Source organism: Eurytemora carolleeae, unplaced genomic scaffold, assembly GCF_000591075.1.
Source record: "Eurytemora carolleeae unplaced genomic scaffold, Eaff_2.0 scaffold260, whole genome shotgun sequence".
NCBI classification, from domain to species: Eukaryota; Metazoa; Arthropoda; class Copepoda; order Calanoida; family Temoridae; genus Eurytemora; species Eurytemora carolleeae.
In genome coordinates this window covers 14,068-32,458 of record NW_019396613.1, presented here as the reverse complement: position 1 = coordinate 32,458, position 18,391 = coordinate 14,068, and the positions used below count along the sequence as shown (strand labels likewise).

General features: G+C 30.9%; 1 protein-coding gene across 1 annotated transcript; it reads left to right on the top strand.

The window, feature by feature from the left end:
- Nucleotides 1–8,798: 8,798 nt before the first annotated feature.
- LOC111706309 (serine proteinase stubble) lies at nt 8,799–16,024 on the top strand. The gene is made up of 10 exons (XM_023479150.1): nt 8,799–8,929; nt 10,297–10,331; nt 11,810–11,850; nt 12,189–12,230; nt 12,766–12,878; nt 13,840–13,936; nt 14,366–14,460; nt 14,720–14,801; nt 15,403–15,553; nt 16,001–16,024. Exons 1-10 carry the CDS (start codon nt 8,854–8,856, stop codon nt 16,022–16,024), a joined length of 756 nt encoding a protein of 251 aa, XP_023334918.1. The 5' UTR covers nt 8,799–8,853.
- Nucleotides 16,025–18,391: the final 2,367 nt, after the last annotated feature.

Genomic DNA, 18,391 nt, shown 5'->3' with positions numbered 1-18,391 from the left:
ACCTTTAAAAATTTCTTAATTATATTGGCAGTTTCCTAAATTATATTGACAGTTTCTTAAATTATATTGGCAGTTTCCTAAATTATATTGGCAGTTTCCTAAATTATAATGGCAGCTTCCTAAATTATAATGGCAGTTTCATAAATTATATTGGCAGTTTCCTAAATTATATTGGCAGTTTCAAAATTATATTGGCAATTTCATAAATTATATTGGCAGTTTCATAAATTATATTGGCAGTTTCCTAAAATTTCCCTTTGAATAACAGTTTTCCTTAAAATCTGTATTAAACTTATTTCTACCCTGGGGGGGGGCATTAAACCATGTATGAATAAAATGCCTTTTTTCGACTAGGTGGGTGGTGAGCTTAGTAAAGGTCGGAGAAAGTTATGAATGCCAGAAACAAGCTTAAAACAAATGATTTAATGAGAATCGATACCCATATTGTATACCATGCGCAAAGAATAATCAAAGAGTGGGGATGGGGTCTCTTTAAAAACTGCTTCAAGGGTGGGGGTTGGGTCTCTCTAAAAATAGACGGTAGTTGGGGTAGTAAGGGTAGTTGCCATTCAGATTCAGCTTCAAAGGTGGGGGTGGGGTCTCTCTAAAAATAGACGGTAGTTGGGGTAGTAAGGGTAGTTGCCATTCAGATTCAGCACCCAACTACCTTCAGTTATTAAAGAGACCCCACCCCCACTCTGTGTTTATTCTATGCGCATGGTGTACAATATAGGTATCGATCGTTGGAATCGATTCTCATTAAATCAATTGTTTTAGGCTTGTTTCTGGCATTCATTACACTCTCCGACCTTTACTATCCTCACCACCCACCTTCTGAAGGGTGCACATTTCGTAGTAAAAAAAGGCATTTTATACGTTCACATTAAACCCCCTCTATATCTTTATTGTGATACATTTTTTCAAACGCCCTTGACCCAGCAAATTTAAATACACAAAAATATTTGCAAAAGTTTTAAAACTTTAATAAGTATTTAAGAATTGCTAATACACTATGCAGCTAAATTGCTACTACTATATATACACTATGCAGTTAAATTGCTACTATATATTCACTGTGCAGTTAAATTGCTACTACTATATATACACTATGCAGGTAATTCACTGTGCAGTTAAATTGCTACTACTATATATACACAATGCAGTTAAATTGCTACTACTATATATACACTATGCAGTTAAATTGCTACTATAAATTCACTGTGCAGTTAAATTGCTACTATATACTCACTGTGCAGTTAAATTGCTACTACTATATATACACTATGCAGTTAAATTTCTACTACTATATATTCACTCTGCAATTAAATTGCTACTAATTAGTATACACAATGCAGTTGAATTGCTACTCTTATTTATACACTATGCCGTTGAATGGCTACTACTATATATTCACTGTGCAGTTAAATTGCTACTACTTTATATACACTATGCAGTTAAATTGCTACTACTATATATTCACTCTGCAATTAAATTGCTACTCTTATTTATATCGTTGAATTGCTACTACTAAGTATACACTATGCAGTTGACTTGCTTCTATACTATGTATTAACTATACAAATATGCTGTTAGAAGCTAATAATAAACTGAATACAATGGAAGGATGTTTGTAAAGAAGATTAAATATAAACTGTGAATTGCATATATTATATATATCATGACACTGGGAGGTTTATAAAAAAAAGGAGAAAGGTCAGAAGAATGTAAAAATTGCAGTTTTTGTTTTAACAAATAATAGGATGTGGCACATGTATTTAACCCTCGGGGTCTGAATATCTATACATGGGCATAGTGTTGAATTGCATGTTTATAGTCCAAATTTTATCAAGGCCAGCTCATTGAAAAAAATTAGACCTCGACCTTTATTATTTAAGTAACCCTGGGACAATATGATTTTTTTAAATCACAAGCACACAGCAAAAATTGTTCATTTAAACTTACAAAACAGCCAATATACATTCAGCTTTCAGAGAAGTGACAACTGGGTCTTGATAGGCGCTTCTAACAGTTTTCAGGGTGAGAGAGAGAAAATGGCAAACTAGAGAAACTTTAGTCAGCGGCGTATATGTGGGTATAAATCGTTTAACACTGTATTAACCTGGAGAATGGAGGTTTTTTACCTAGCTGGATCCAGATTTTGCTACTGACAGCTTTAAATTTACACCTTAATAACAAGCCTGGTTAGTTGTTATTAAGTATCCGAACCTGTCAGAAAGAAGTTGATTCTTTCGATTGAATCTGGTTCTATGTGTAAGCATCAAGGAAACTCAGAACAGTTAGGTTCTTGTACAACTCTCTCCAGTTTCTTGTTGCTAAACAGAACCCTGTGTGGAATACAATGGCAGTACACCCCACTTGGAAAAAAAGCAAATAATAGAGCAGAAAAGGAGGGGTTTCTCTATTCTTCTCTTCCCCCTCCCTCTTGCCAGAAACAAGGAAGATGGAAACATATAAAGTAGAATCCTGATAGGTTGTGCACCATGCACTATGATAACGGTTTACATCGCTGACTGCAAGGAAAAGATAGTTGTAGACGAGACCGTATTCTGAACCACTGTCCCAAGAATCAAGAATTCTTTGGTTGAAAATCTCCACTCCTTTCCAAACCTTTCTTATCCCATTTGTCATAATTAAGGTGAAATTCTGACAATGGATATCATCAGAATTTTCAAACCTCGCTTAACAATGTGACTTTTATTTTTCCAACCTGTAAGAAAAAAATCTCCATTTCACATCTTACAGAAAATATTGAGGAATATTTATTTGAAGGCCTGACCTTCAATCATAGTCAGACATTCCTGGATAAGCAATAAAACTGAAAATTACAAATACATACTACAATATTGGAGAGAAAGAAAATCAGAAAAAAAGTATAAAATGCATTTTTCACTTGTCTACAAGAATGCGTAGATCTAAAAGAGAGGAACAGATGTATGATCAGCTAAAAAGAAGATACGACAGTCAAAGAAAAAAATTCACTGCCCTTTTTAAATTTTGTTTAAAAAATTTTTTAAAAATAAATTGTTAAAAAACTTATAAAAAACAGTCTGAAAATGTTTTTTCCGATTTTTAAAAAATGGGTCAGCGAGCGCAAACATTTTTAAAAATCATCAATCACTGAGTGAAGTTGATTTTTTCATTTTTTCGAAACATGTAGATAGGGATGTAAACGTTTTCATTTTTCAGAAAAACGATCGTTTCGTTATGATAACGACGACGAAAAATCGAAAACGAAACGATCGTTTTTAAAAACGATCGTTTTTTAAAAAGTTCGTTTTTTTAAAAATGGTCGTTTTTAAAACGATCGTTTTTCAAAACGCTCGTTTTTAAAAACGATCGTTTTTCAAAACGATCGTTTTTATAAAATTCGTCGTTTTGTTAACGACGGACCTTCGTTAACGATCGTTAACGACGACCCCTTCGTTAACGATCGTTAACAACGACCCCTTCGTTAACGATCGTTAACGACGACCCCTTCGTTAACGATCGTTAGTTCGTCGTTTCGTTAACGATTGTTAACGACGACCCTTCGTTAACGATCGTTAACGACGACCCTTCGTTAACGATCGTTAACATAATTGTCAATAAAAAAAATTTCAAAAACGATCGTTTTTTCATAAACGATCGTTTTTTTAAAAACAATCGTATAAAGAACGATCGTAAATCGTTTTAATAAAAACGATCGTTTTCAAAAACGATCGCTATTCGTTTTCTAAAAGTTCAAAACGAGTGGGTCGTTTTTAAAAACGATCGTTTTTTTCTGAAAACGAAACGATTGTTTTTGAAAACGAAACAAAAAACGATCGTTTAACGATCGTTTACAAAAACGATTAACAACCCTACATGTTGATATAGGTATCTAAAGTTACGCTAACCACTGAATATTGCTCAGTAAAAAAAAAACTCTGGCTTTCAACTGAATATTGCTCAGTGAAAAAACTTCAACTTAAAATGTTCGTTTTTTGCCTATAACTTTTTATAATTTTTGAGATTTTAACATTTTTTAATTCAGTGTTTTAAGGCGAATTTTTGGTACCATATCGATCGACATATCTTGAAAAAAATATTTTCGCTTGCAGTAATGAATTAATATTTACAAAAACGTATTACGTTGAATGAATTTTGAAAAAAAAAATTTGAGGGTAAGTATTTTTTTCCTTTTATTATAGAAACGCTGAAAGGATCTAAACATTTGTATTAAAAAAAATGCCAAATGGTCCCATCCTTAATTTAAGTTACTAGGGAGGATTGAAAAAGATTGCCGAAAAAGGGTCGGAAAAATGTAAAACTAAATTTTTAGTTTTGAACAAATATCAAAATGTGACACATGTGACACGCCCCCACCCCCTGTTTAGGTTAAACATCTGTCAATAGAATATCAAAAAGATGATGGGCTATTTTAGATCTTTGTTGTGACCCAACATCCTGTAGCCTACCATGCATGAAAAAAAAATTATAGGGCAAAAAAACTAGAGGGTTTAAGGTTAACATTTAAAGTTAGAAAAATATGAACGAATTTAATTTGGAAAAACTTCTGTTTAGTAACTTTTATACTAGTTGATTTAGTTACTACATATTACTACCATCTTACTACCAAATGACTATTCCTAAATATTAATTCTTCTCTATTCAGGATGGATCTCAGAAGAGAAAACTCCACTGGATAAACTGATAACTACTATTAGACCAAATAAACTAAATTTTAAAATAACCTTCTTTCTTTCATTAAATCTAAGACATTTTATTTATTTATACTTAATCAACGTCGCCTTGATGTTAATTGCCACGCGGGACTTTATTCGTTGATTATTTCTTACGGCTTAAGTTAGGCCTTGGTTCAGTGAAAATTCAATTGAAAAGACTTATGCTATAAATGGATAGGACATATATTGAAAACTTATAACGGATCTTATGCTGAATTAACCTTGTTTCAATGTTACGTTATTCATGTCATGTATTTATGGAAATGAAGCGGACCTTGATCTATATGATGGAGATGGAAGTTCAGAAGATTGGATTCCTTGAGAAATGAAATATTCATAAATGGATATCAAATAATTTGAATTATGGTTTCCTAAAATTTCTAAGTTCAAGACCCTCATAGTAAGGCAGCTATTTTCTAACACTTATAAGTCCTCTTATTGGAAATGATTATTTTCTAAGTCCAACCCCCTTTTAATTTCTCTAGAAGCATTTCGATTTATTCTAAGTATTATCTCTATGTTAGGAAATATTTATCAATGATTGTCAAATACTTTAATATTATGATTTTACTAACATTTCTAAGTTCAAGACAGTCCTATAATTTTGTTCTGAACAATTGTTTCTAAGACATGATACCTTATGGTTATGTTAACTATTTCCTCCAATATTTAAGTCCTATAAGTATTATCTATAAGTTAAGAAGATGTAAATCAATCAATCATTTATTTTCTAAGTCCATATTAGTCAAATCAATTTTAAATACAAGTCCAAATCACACTGTGGTTCAAAATATAGTACTTATGAATTTAAATTACATTACAACAGATTATAAAGTGACCTAATATATATGAAAGAGCTTACCCATGATATGAAGACCGACTGGAGGAGATGTTTCCGCTTTGGAAGTAATTACTAGACTGAAGAAACCAGGAATCTGGCTTCCTTATATACTGGAGGGAATTTCGCCACGTTACGATAATCAAAAAGAATATCAAGGATCTACGACATTGGGTTGCAAAGATATTGGGATCAGAAAAACAGAGTTTGTGGCAAAGACTTAATTCCTTTGTATCTGTCCCCCCCCCCTACACTCACACACACACCTTACCTTTTCACTGACAATATAATAATTGTACAAATTTGCATTCCAACAGGCATTTTTGAACTGAATAATATGAATATAAATGCATTGACTCTCTTTCCTCCACTCTTTAATGATCTCAATTTTTGTCAATAATCTAGTTTCTTATTAATAATCTAGTTTTTTAATGATTAGCTTCTTGCTAATAATCTAGTATCTTGTTAATAATAAAGTTTCTTGTTAATAATCTAGTATCATGTTATTAATCTAGCTTCTTTTTAATAATCTAGTATCTTGTCATTAATCTATTATCATGTTAATAATGTAGCTTCTTGATAAAAATCTAGTTTCTTATTAATAATCTAGCTTCTTACTAATAATCTAGTATCATGTTAATAATCTTGTTAATAATCTAGCTTCTTGTTAATAATCTGGTATCTTTTTAATAACCTAGTTTCTTGATAATAATCTAGCTCCTTGTCAATACTCTAGTTTCTTGTTAATAATCTAGTATCTTGTTAATAATCTAGTATCTTGTTAATAATCTACTATCTTGTTAATAATCTAGTATTTTGATAATAATCTAGTATCTGTTAATAATCTAGTATCATGTTAATAATCTATACATTGATCAGGAAAGGTTTAACAACCTGAACAAGATTATCGTTATAAAAGTTTATGGAACACTTAAAAACACAAAATGTTTCATATTATTGTTTCCGACACAAAATAGTTCCAAACATTATATTTCCAAAAACAAGTGTTTCCTAACATAGTATTTCCGACACAGAATGTTTCCTAGGACACTTTTTCCGACGCGAAATGTCCCTTCAACTGTATTTCTGAGACAAATGTTCTTCTGACACTATTTCCGACGCAAAATGTTTTTGAACAATATATTTCCGAAATTAAATATTTCATATTATATTATTTATTGAATTTTCCGAAAGCAAAGCTAACCTGAAAAACTACTTCTGACACAAAATGTTTCCTAACATTATATATATTTCCGAGATTTAAGACACCAGTAATAAGGTGTATAGAAATAAACGTTTATCAATCAATCAATCAATATATTTCCGACACAAATTGCTATTTTACGTCGAATTTCCGAAAACAATTCATTTTGCCAATATTGTGATTATTCATCAAAAACATTTGTCCAAGCTTAAAATTTAATTCTTTCATAATTTATTTCAATTTTTTTCAAATTTATTTTTTCCCTTTTTATAAAATAAAATGCTACGAGGAATAGTTCAGAATTTTATGTGTTTGTAATTTTTCTCCTTTCTCCGGCTTCCTCTGCACGGCTGCAGGTTCTCATTTTCCTTAATATTANAATAATCTAGTTAATTATCTAGTTAATTATCTAGTTAATAATCTAGATGCAAGAAACCTGAATGAAGGGACTCACAGTGTAGATCTGAATTGTATTGGTTGGTAACTGATAAGGTTTAAGATTCCCTAATCAGAGGATAGATAGATACTGTTTTATATATAAATAAAATATATATATATATATATATATATTATAATAACAGAGATTCACCTGAGAAATATAAATATACATATACTGAACTCACTAAAGATTGGATTAGAATGTATATATATATAATATGATCACGGTCTAAATAAGGAATGCATTCTAAATCCTATACCCATTACCCAACCTCTACCCACACTCCCCTCACCCAGTCCCTTCCACCTCAACCTGTTCCCCCTTCGAAACTTTTTCATAAATAAATCTATCTATCTATCGTTCTCAATCAAGAGCACAAAGAATGTAACAGGTATGGAACGATTTATATAAGAACGAAAAAGGAACAATCGTTCCTCGGGAACGATTGTTCTTTTAAGAGAACAAACGGAATTGCCAAGAACGATCCCATCGTTCTGAAAAAAGAATGTACACATTTAACACGTGGTCTTAAAAATATTGAAACGATTATTAAAAGAACAAATGTGGAACGGACGGAAATTGCTTAAAAAACGTTAAAATCAGGAACTCGTCCTTATTATCAGGAATGCGTTCTAAGTCGGGAACACATTTTAGATAAGGAACATTCAGGGGCGTACGAGGGGGGGGGGGGCTGGGTGAAAATTTGATTTGTTGATAAATTCCTTGGATTCTTGATTTTGGAGGCAGTACTTTTAAAGCATTTTATTTTTAATCATTTTGTAAATTTATTTTTTCATTTCTTCAAATTTCAAAAACCTATAAAGGAGTTTAATCAATGTAGAATCAATTGAGTAATTTTATAAACTTACTGCAGACATAATTTCAATTCTGATTCACAACAATTCCCTTCAAAGCTTTGTCTGCATTAAATATCCATGTTTCCCATTTTGAAAACTGATTATTTTCATTTGTGGTTTCTCTACAAAAGTGACTCGTGCATTTCAGTTGGTTCAAAACGATGGAGAAATGAAGGTACATCGGACATGCCACTCTATAAAAGGAGGGTAACTTGAAATTACTCAGGTAAACAATTTAAGTATAATTACATCATATAATAAAAAACTTTTAAATCTCACTTTTGTCCTTAACTTAAAAAACTATTACAATAGCTTATTATTTAAAAATAAAGTGAATAAAAATGTAAGAATTTCTGCATACACAGAACGCGCCACCTCTGTATTAGCATAGACACCACCTGGCGGCCAAATGCGGCAGCTTTGATTTCTCAATTACGTAAAAACTTGCAGTTTCTGTTTTTTATATAAATTCAAGAATTTTCGCATTGAATATACACTTATCATGTTAATTTGATTAAAACATGAACAGAAAAAAACAAATTGGTAATTAAATAAGATTTATTGATTATATTAGCTGTACAAATTAGCATTTAACATTTAAACAATTCGCCTCCTTCTCCCTCCCTCCCTCCCTCCCTCACTAGTACCTGTGATTCACATGAGTTTTTTAAAACTTGTTTTTCAAGATTCTCTGGTTTCGTACCTACCATAAGCTCTCTTGCTTTGTATAAATTCATCATTGAGTTTAGTGTTGGTTTACCGGTTCCTTGAACAGAACATAGGTTTCTACGATGTTTGAAATTTTTCTAATTTTAACTCTTTTTTCTCTTGCGCTTGGACAAGAATGTGCAGATTTTGAAAACTCAGGTGAATCTAAAAGAGGGTGGTGCGCGATTCACAATGATACCCTTTAATAAACCCTTTATCCAACCAATAATGTATACATCTATAGATGCCTTCGGTTTTCTAATTAAAAAAGAATTTGGGTCCAACAATTTCCTCCATTGCATCTTTAGCATCAATCCTATAGTCATTTTTATAGAGAAGCCATTATTGAAAATAATCAATTTTAAGAGAGATAAACATGGACGTCTCCTTCCTTCGGAGTCAAACCTTATAGAAACTCAACGTATGGACCCGCTACGTATAGCAACATGGTGTATTTTCCGGGAGAACATTTTTTATATTTTTGAGAAACTAAATAATCAGTGTAAAGTAGATGTAATTTTCATAAAATGCTTTCATTTAAATGGTAAAACGGAATTTTATGAAATCATACTAGCATTACTGGATAACTTTTTTTTTATACTTTTAAGAAATTTTTTTCTAAAAATAAAACTGTAGATAGCACTTTTATGAATTAATTTTTTACTCGTAACACGCAATTTTATGTATAACCATATAATCATTAATTTATGTTGTCAGTACATAATAAAATCTGGGGGACCTTAAGGACAATAGAGAGCAGTACAAATGTACATATTAAACATTAAAGTCTAGGGTATGTTAAAAAAATAGAAATTATGATAATGATAGTGATAAGCTATACAATGTTTTACAAAAACGTTTAATTTCTCAAAAATATAAAAAATGTTCGCCCGGAAAATACGCCTTGTTGCTATACGTAGCTGTTTCTATACGTTGGATTTCTATAAGGTTTGACTCCATCTCCTTCATCCTCATGATTAGGCAATTCTGGGTTCGGTGAATCGTATCTACGCTCCCTTGATGCCGTAATTTAAAATTTTAAACGGTATTTTGGTCTTTTCTTGATTTAAAATTTATTTAAATTAATTAAATAATCTAAAATGTAAAAATCAATCAATCAATTCTAAATTATTATTCTAAATCAAATCAAAATTATTCTTAAACTATATTGAGGCCTGGGATAATTTACTCATTGATTTCAGTGAACCTAGATATATTTTATAGTCTTACTCACAACGGTATTCTGTCAATATCTGTCCATGAGCAAACATAGATAATATTGAAAATATGTATAATCCCAATTGCGGTGTCTCTCAATCTGAGCGACGAAGAAATTGAAACTTGTATCTCTGTTCAATATGAAAAAAAATTTTAAAAATTTAAACGCTATATTTGAAATATAAAAATTACAGTTTGAAAAAAGGTTGCAATGCCCTTAATGATCAACTCGTAATCGAAATTACATTCTTTATTAAAAAAAGGTCGATGAAAGTTATTTTTCAGATTTTGATATTAAACTTTTTTAGGATTTTTTTGCGTTGATTCTCGTCTTTGTATAGAGGTAAGAGGAAACTATAATTATTAATAATTAAGATTTTTAAATGTTGCTTTCGATTCACTCATCTTCAAGATCTTCGTACTCCACAAAACTTATTTTTTCCGTTTTTTCATTGATGGATCTCCATTTATCATAGTTATTCAGATAGATGAAGATTGTAGGGGGATCATTGTAATTTGGGCTTCATGGTAGAGGATCATTGTAATTTGGGCTTCATGGTAGAGGATCATTGTAATTTGGGCTTCATGGTAGAGGATCATTGTAAATTAAGTTTTCTTTCAAAATGTTCGATATCCTCTTAATGGGTGATCCCTTTACCTAAACAAGTTAAGAAGTTGAAATTGAAATGCATACAAATATATTCCTACATTAATCTTGATTAAACTTAAAAATAATGATTTCTGACAGTGAAATTTTGCAGATAAGTGATTACAAAACCGGTTTTAGAACTCTTAACACTTTTTCTATCCATGAGTATAAAAACAAGGTTAATCACAAAAAATGAAAGTTAATATAGAAGAAATATATATAATAAATAGTTAAAGTAGGAAAAAACTAAAAAAATGAGACATAATACAACCTAAGGTCTCTTGAGCGTTTTCAGCAATAGCTTGTAAATATTAATAATAAGGGTATTACCATCTTGCATTTATAATAAACATAACTGACAAGTTGCAAGTAAAATTTGTAAAGTCGTCTCTGAAATCTCATCCCTTGAGGGCAACTAGGGCAACCTCACAAAATTAGACATGCTATTGCAAATTACAAAGGTACAACATGAGTCAAAATCCATGGATTTTTTTTAAAGAAATGCTAACAAACATGGGATTCAATTAAGAGCCTTAGATTTTAAAATCCTCGTTGAGTTTTGAATTTCTTCTTTATTTTTTAGAAATTTCATTATAGGAGATACTAAAGAATGTCAAGCAGATCGATTTAAAAGCCGAGTTTTTTTTACCACGACTTTTTATGCATTTAAACTTCTCGATTTTAGGTTATATTTGTTAAATAAATTTTGAAAGTTAAATAATACTAAAAAAATTAGAAAATATTACCAGACAAAAATCGCTGCATCTTATTGGCTCCTCAATTTACCATGGAGTTACAGAGCTGCTCTCTCTTATTTTGTTGGCTCCTCAGTTTACCATGGAGTTACAGAGCTGCTCTCTCTTATTCTATTGGCTCCTCAATTTACCATGGAGTTACAGAGCTGCTCTCTCTTATTTTGTTGGAAAACGAGAGAAGAACGAGATTTTAACATTTGAAGAACTTATTCACTTTGAACTCCAAGATTCATTTCTGGTTTTTGGAGTACGCAATCCGTTGGGCAATAATACATTAGATCAATTTAGGTCAAAACAAATATTTGGTGTCTTTTAAATCTCAATCAAACTAATTTGGAAAAAAAAACGCCGAATAATAAGTAAAACAGGGCTCAAATTTTAGAAATTATATTTTTTTTTTAATTTAAATTTGTTTAGGGAAATATTGATCAATCTGGACAAAATGTACTTTCCGTGAGGTAATAGTTAAACATTGCCAAAACATCCCAATTATGTACACGGTCGCCCACAAATATGAGACTGAACGTATTGTAATCAATCCTTTTTATGAAATTATTCCGAATTGGACAGTTTCAAGAGAGCAAACAAAAATTCAACCTTCAGATTTCATATTCAAAAGTTTAAGGTTGTCATTAAATTCTCATCCTTTGTGGGTAACTTTGAGTTAGTTTCGAATGAAAATACAAATATAAATAAATTGCTAGCAGTCACAACCGAACGCTAAATATTAAAATTTAAATATTGTTTTTATTTAAAAAACTCATTTTTTAAATTTTATTTTTCTTATTTTTTTAAGACAAGCTGAAGAACCTTCCCTACCATCCCCAGAAACCAGAAGGTACTTTTTGGTTCTATCAACATATCTATCTGTCTATCCGTCTATCTTTCTATCAATCTATCTATTTATCTATCTCTCTTTCTATATATTTATCTATCAATCTTTCTGTCTATAACTATCTTTATATTAATATCATAATTATTTTTTCTTTTTGTATTATTTCTTCTATTTTTCTGTATATCTGTCTGTAATTCTATTTATCTATCTGTACCCCGATGATCATTGTCCTTTGATGACCTTTCTGAGTAACAAAAAGAAATATATAAAATCTCTGAATAATATTTCTACATAAATCCTTCAGACTCTTTATATAGAGAGAAACTGCAGTTTTCAAATAAACGCGCAATAATATCTCCAACGTGTTTGTATAGACGACAGTTTAAAGGAAAACCTTTATTTATTGGTCATGTAAGTGTAACTCTTTATAGGGTCATTTTAAACCTTATTCTTTTAATTATTAAATAATATTTAAAGTAACTCTGTATATAGGATCATTTTAAACCTTATTCTTTTAATTATTAAATATTTTTTTTAGTCAAGCTTTGCGATCAAGATGTCCAGAAGTATCTGAGACCTGTTGTTATTATGGTGAAGGATTAGGATTGCAATATTTTAAAACAGAGCAACCAGCCTCAAGATCTTCATGCGGTGATTTTTAATATTATAAGGGACTGTTCACATTATTTTAGATGGGTAATCACCTATTCTAGTCATTTTCTTCATTGCTCCTGCTGTAGAACTGGTTTCTCGAAATGCCTGAGCTAATGATTTGAAGATACAGGATTATATACAAAGAATGAGACTTCAGAGACGATTGCACGGAATTCATTTGCAGTCTTTTATTAGGTTCATGGTTCTCTACAGCTGTAAACTTGGTTCTTTTTTTCCAAACCAAATATTATGTCATTAAACGAGTCTTTTATTAGGTTCATGGTTCTCTAAAGCCGTAAACTTGGTTCTTTTTTTCCAAACCAAATATTATGTCATTAAACGACTGTATCCATGGTAGTAACATATATTCAACCTCTAGCACTCTAAACTCAGGTTCATTTCAACCACCGGGCAGACTTTTAAGGAGTTAGAGCAAGCGTCACACAAGGACCATCCTTTCTAAGGAGATTTATGTATTTATGTATTTAATATATAAATATTTTTGGACAGCTTAGGTCGCCATTGAAGTCTCATCCTATTACCCTGTATGTGGGTCACCCTGTGAAAATAATATTTTATTAATGATAATAATACTATGGGAGGTTGATAAGTTTATAAATGAAACAATTATGTTGTCCAGAGCTGCAGCTGAACTTTTGTGTTATATTCTCATAAACCCGATATCAATATTGGGCAATTTTAATGTCAGGATCACTGCCTAATCTCTTCGTTAAAATCTGCTTTCCATGGTACAATTACACTGCGGATATCGGATAATGATTGAACTGATCTACAGATTAACAATTAAGATCGATATCCTCAATACAAGAGTTCCCAGCTCGGAGTATTTAAAATTTTGTTAATTTTTCAGATTGATTAAAATTTTAGCATTTACGTCATAAATAGCTAATTTGAGGAATGATATAATTTTGTTGTCAAAATAGTATTTTTTTGGCAGGTCAGCATAATGAAGGTGGAGTTGAAGGATTTGTGAGCAATGAAAGAAAAAAACTTGGATTCGGGGAGTTCCCCCATATCTGCGTTATATTGTCAAGGTATCAATTTTTAAGACAGCTGTCAACTTTAAAGTGTCGCAACGCCTTGGGCTTTGATTTTACCGCTCTAACTCACTTATGCTTTTGTGTAGCCCTTTACATGTACATTTTAGCAACATAAAGCACTTGTTGTTAACTTTGGTGTTTAAGAAGTAATTGGCAAAATTCTCATAGATTTTCGCTTGAGAATTAGAGACCTTAAAATCACAGGGAGCAATTTAGTATTAGATATTGAGACGATATTAAAGTGTCTTAAAACTTTATATCCTATGATTAAAAGATTCAAACCCGATATCTGATTGATTTCTGCAATTCAAAAAAAAAGTTTTCTTTTGAGTTTTAACATATTAAAGTTTCTAAAAATAATGTTGTAAAGCGCAGATACCATTATGAGACACTGGCCTTATTCTTCCTAAATTTTACTTTTAGATTAATAGTTGACGGCAAGCGTAAAAAGCAGTATGAAGGAGCAGCCTCATTAATCTCACCCAGGGTTCTTCTTACAGCAGCTCATATTGTAGACGGTAACTAGTTAGTATACTTAGTTTGTTGGTCAGTTATTCAGTTGTTTAGTTAGTCAGCTATTGTTTGTTAGTTAGTCATTTAGTCAGTTAGTCAATTACTCAGTTATTCTTTTAGTCAGTTAGTCGTTTGTCTGTTAGTCATTTAGTAAGTTAGACAGTTAGTCAGTTAGTCAGTTGTGAATTGGACATGACACTCTACGAATAGAGAGTCACTTGAAATTACGTCTACAGTCCCATTAAATTCTTTTATTTCCTTCAGACTTTGGTGATGATGAACTTGAAATCAGGTGTGGGGAGTGGGATAGTTCAACCAGGGATGAACCACTTCAACATCAAACCAGGTTTATTTCTATATTTCACATTTTTATAATTAGGGAAATATAGGATATCTCAAATATAGTGCTTTGGGAAATATTCTATAGCTTATGAAATATTGTACTGTAACGTACTGGAAACGCATTTACTTGCACCAGCCCATCAAGTGTATCCAGCGCATTTTCTGCAACAAATAAAGGATGGCTAAATACACGTGCCTGCTTTCTTATATATCTGAACAATTCCTTTAACTAGATCTTGTTTAGAGCAATCCATTTAATCCCTTCAATGCTATCTTGTTTAGAGCAATCCATTTAATCCCTTCAATGCTATCTTATTTAGATCAATTCCTTGAATCCCTTTGTTTCTATCTGGCTTTGAGCAATTCCTTTAATCCCTTCAATTCTATCTTCTTAAGAGCAATTCCTTTAATTCTGTCTAGTTTAGAAAATTCTCTTTATTTCCTTTAATTCTATCTTGTTTAGAGCGATCTCTTTATCCCTTTAATTCTATCTTGTATAGAGCAATCCCTTAAATTCCCTTAATTCTATATTGTTTAGAGCAATCCCTTTAATTCTATCTTATTTAGAGCAATCCCTTTAATCCCTTTAATTCTATCATGTTTAGAACACCTGAGAAGGTTCTCATCTATCCTGAAGCTAATTCTGAAAATCTTCACAACGACTTTGCTCTCATTTTTGTAAATGAAGAGTTTTCCATCTCGCAACATATATCTCCGGGTAACATTTGTTTACAGGGGTTTATTTTCTTTTACAGGGTGTCCCACGAAACATGATAGTTGATGAAAAGTTTTGAATGTCTTCTTCCATATACTCTATTAGATATTATAGACTGTTTGCAGTTTATTTATTTTAAAAATTTTTTTACTCAAATATATTTTACTTTGTAATCAATTTTATGATAATATGGCTGCCATGAAAATTTTATATTGTTCTCTTGGGGTTCAAACAACTTAACAAACTATGGAAGAAGACATTTAAAACTTTTCACAAACTGTCATGTTTCGTGATGGGACACCCTGAATTTAAAATGTTCCTTTATATTTGGATTAGACCTTATTTTAGTTTACAATTGGCTTGTTTTCAAATCATATTATAACAATTCCCTCAAAAGGGACAGTAAGCGTAATTTCAAGTGATCGCCAATACAAAAAGGGCAATATCCGATTTAATGTCGAAACCTGCTTGAATTTCTTTAAACCCAGAGCCCAGTTGAGGCAATGTTGTAGAAGTCAATACATTTTTACTAAGAACTAATATTTGCATGGTTAGTTCTCTTTTTTTTATGTAAATCTACAGAAATGTATTTAACCCAAAAATAGAAACTCGGAGAGTTTTGTTAAACTATACTCTTTTAAATTTCCGGCTACTCTTCTTTTAATTTTTTTTTGTAAATCTACGCAAATGTACAGGGTGTCCCACGAAACATGACAGTTGGTAAATTATTTGGAATGTCTTCTTCCCAATACAGTAATAAATATTAAAGGCTTTTTGCATTTTTCGTTCATATAAAATCTTTTACTAAAATATATTTTACTTTGAAATCAATTTTACTATAATATGATTACCATTAAAAATTATTATATTTCTCTTTGGTATTAACAACCTAAGTAACCATGGAAGAAGACATTTTAAATTATTCACCAACTGTCATGTTTCGTGGGACACTCTGTATATGAACTCAACACAGCTGATCCGTTACTTGTGTCCTCCTTCTGTACTAAGTAGTTTACGTTAAAAACGGTTTTCAAAAATTCGAAAGGAACTATTTATGGAAAAAGAAGAACAATAAAATGCATTTCTATAGATTTATTAGGATAAGTCCGACAACCTTGATCTGTCATAGGTTTAAAGGGTACAGTTGTGAATCATACATACCACTCAACATTTAAGGGTTCACTTGAAATTACGCTTACAGTCCCTTTAAAGTTTGGTTTTCTACTTTCGTCTCTTTTTATATGTTTTGGTTTGTTTAAAATTAAGTTTAATTTAAAATATAGCAGTGGTTTAACATATTATAGTTTATTTAGTTTTTAACATTTAGTTTCCCAGGACCATTTATTTATACAATTTAGCTTCACTGGACCATTTCTTTATACAATTTAGTTTCCCTGGACCATTTCTTTATACAATTTAGTTTCCCTGGACCATTTCTTTATACAATTTAGTTTCTCTGGACCATTTCCTTATACAATTTAGTTTTATATAAATTAGTTTCCCTGGACCATTTCTTCATACAATTTAGTTTCCCTGGACCATTTCTTTTTTTATAAACAGGATAATCAAATTACATATTTAAGGATGTATTGTATTTGCTTGTATTGCCTTGTATTGTATAGTTTTATTATTTCTCCATTAATATAAGATTTTATAAACAGGATAATCAAATTACATATTTCAGGATGTATTGTATTTGCTTGTATTGCCTTGTATTGTATAGTTTCATTATTTCTCCATTAATATAAGTTTTTACAAACAGGATAATAAAATTGATAAAGACTGCATTGGGGAGAAATTGAAGACGGATTTGCATGACGAGCAGGGTGAGGAAATGTAAACCAAACATTTATTTAATTTCATGTTGAACATCTTTTGATAAAAATTTAAGATTAATTTGCAAATAACAAAATAAATAAGGATTTTTTTCTAGCTTCTGATGATGAAAGAGAAAGAAGCGATCGAACCCTCCTTCAGGTATAGTTCATTTTCTCGTTCAAGGATAAATGGTGGTTTTTTATGCATGTAGTTGGGGCGGAGCATATAATGATGTACTTAATTACCCCTAATTTAAGATTAACTGAATTTTTATAAATCTATCAGAAAGATTTATACCAACTATGACTTGAAAGTTGAAGGTTAGACAACAGTAATGCATGATTTTTGGCTTATATACTTATTTAAATTCACTTTTAGTTTAATCTGTAGGGATTAGGGAAGCTCTGTGACTCATCCTCTGATCATATTCTTGATAGATTTTCTGAGAAATGTTATATATAAATTCAGTTTCCTTGAAGAGAGGTTAAAACTTTTGTGTTTAGATCTTTCCATTATACTCAGTATTTCTTTAAATATACTTTTAATTATTTCTGGATGAATTTACCCTGGAATTAAATTTAAATTCTTTGATTTAATATCTATTTATGCAACTGCTTAGAGTTATAATAAGTAATATTAATTAAGTAAAAATCCTGGCAAAAATATAATTTCCCAAATTATTTACAAGGCAGTTGATTATATAATTTTATTCATTTCTAAACCAAAAAACCTCGAAAAAAAAACTGTAAAATCCGCAAAATCTAGTAAGAAATCCAGAATTTAGAATTTAGACATGTAATTTGAAAAAAAATCTGGTACATTATTCCTCATAATGTCCCAAGACAATTAAGAGAAATAATATCCCAGAAGATTTTCAAATTACAGTAAACTACACGGGATATTATCTCTCAAAATGGAATAAAAGTTTACACTGTTGTTATCGAGTTTACATGTTGCTAAGCATTATCATGTTGTATTCCGGACTGAACCAGAAAAGGGTGAACAGTCCCTTAGATACAATGTGAGATCGGAGAGACCAGATTGGATCAGTACAACCCGAG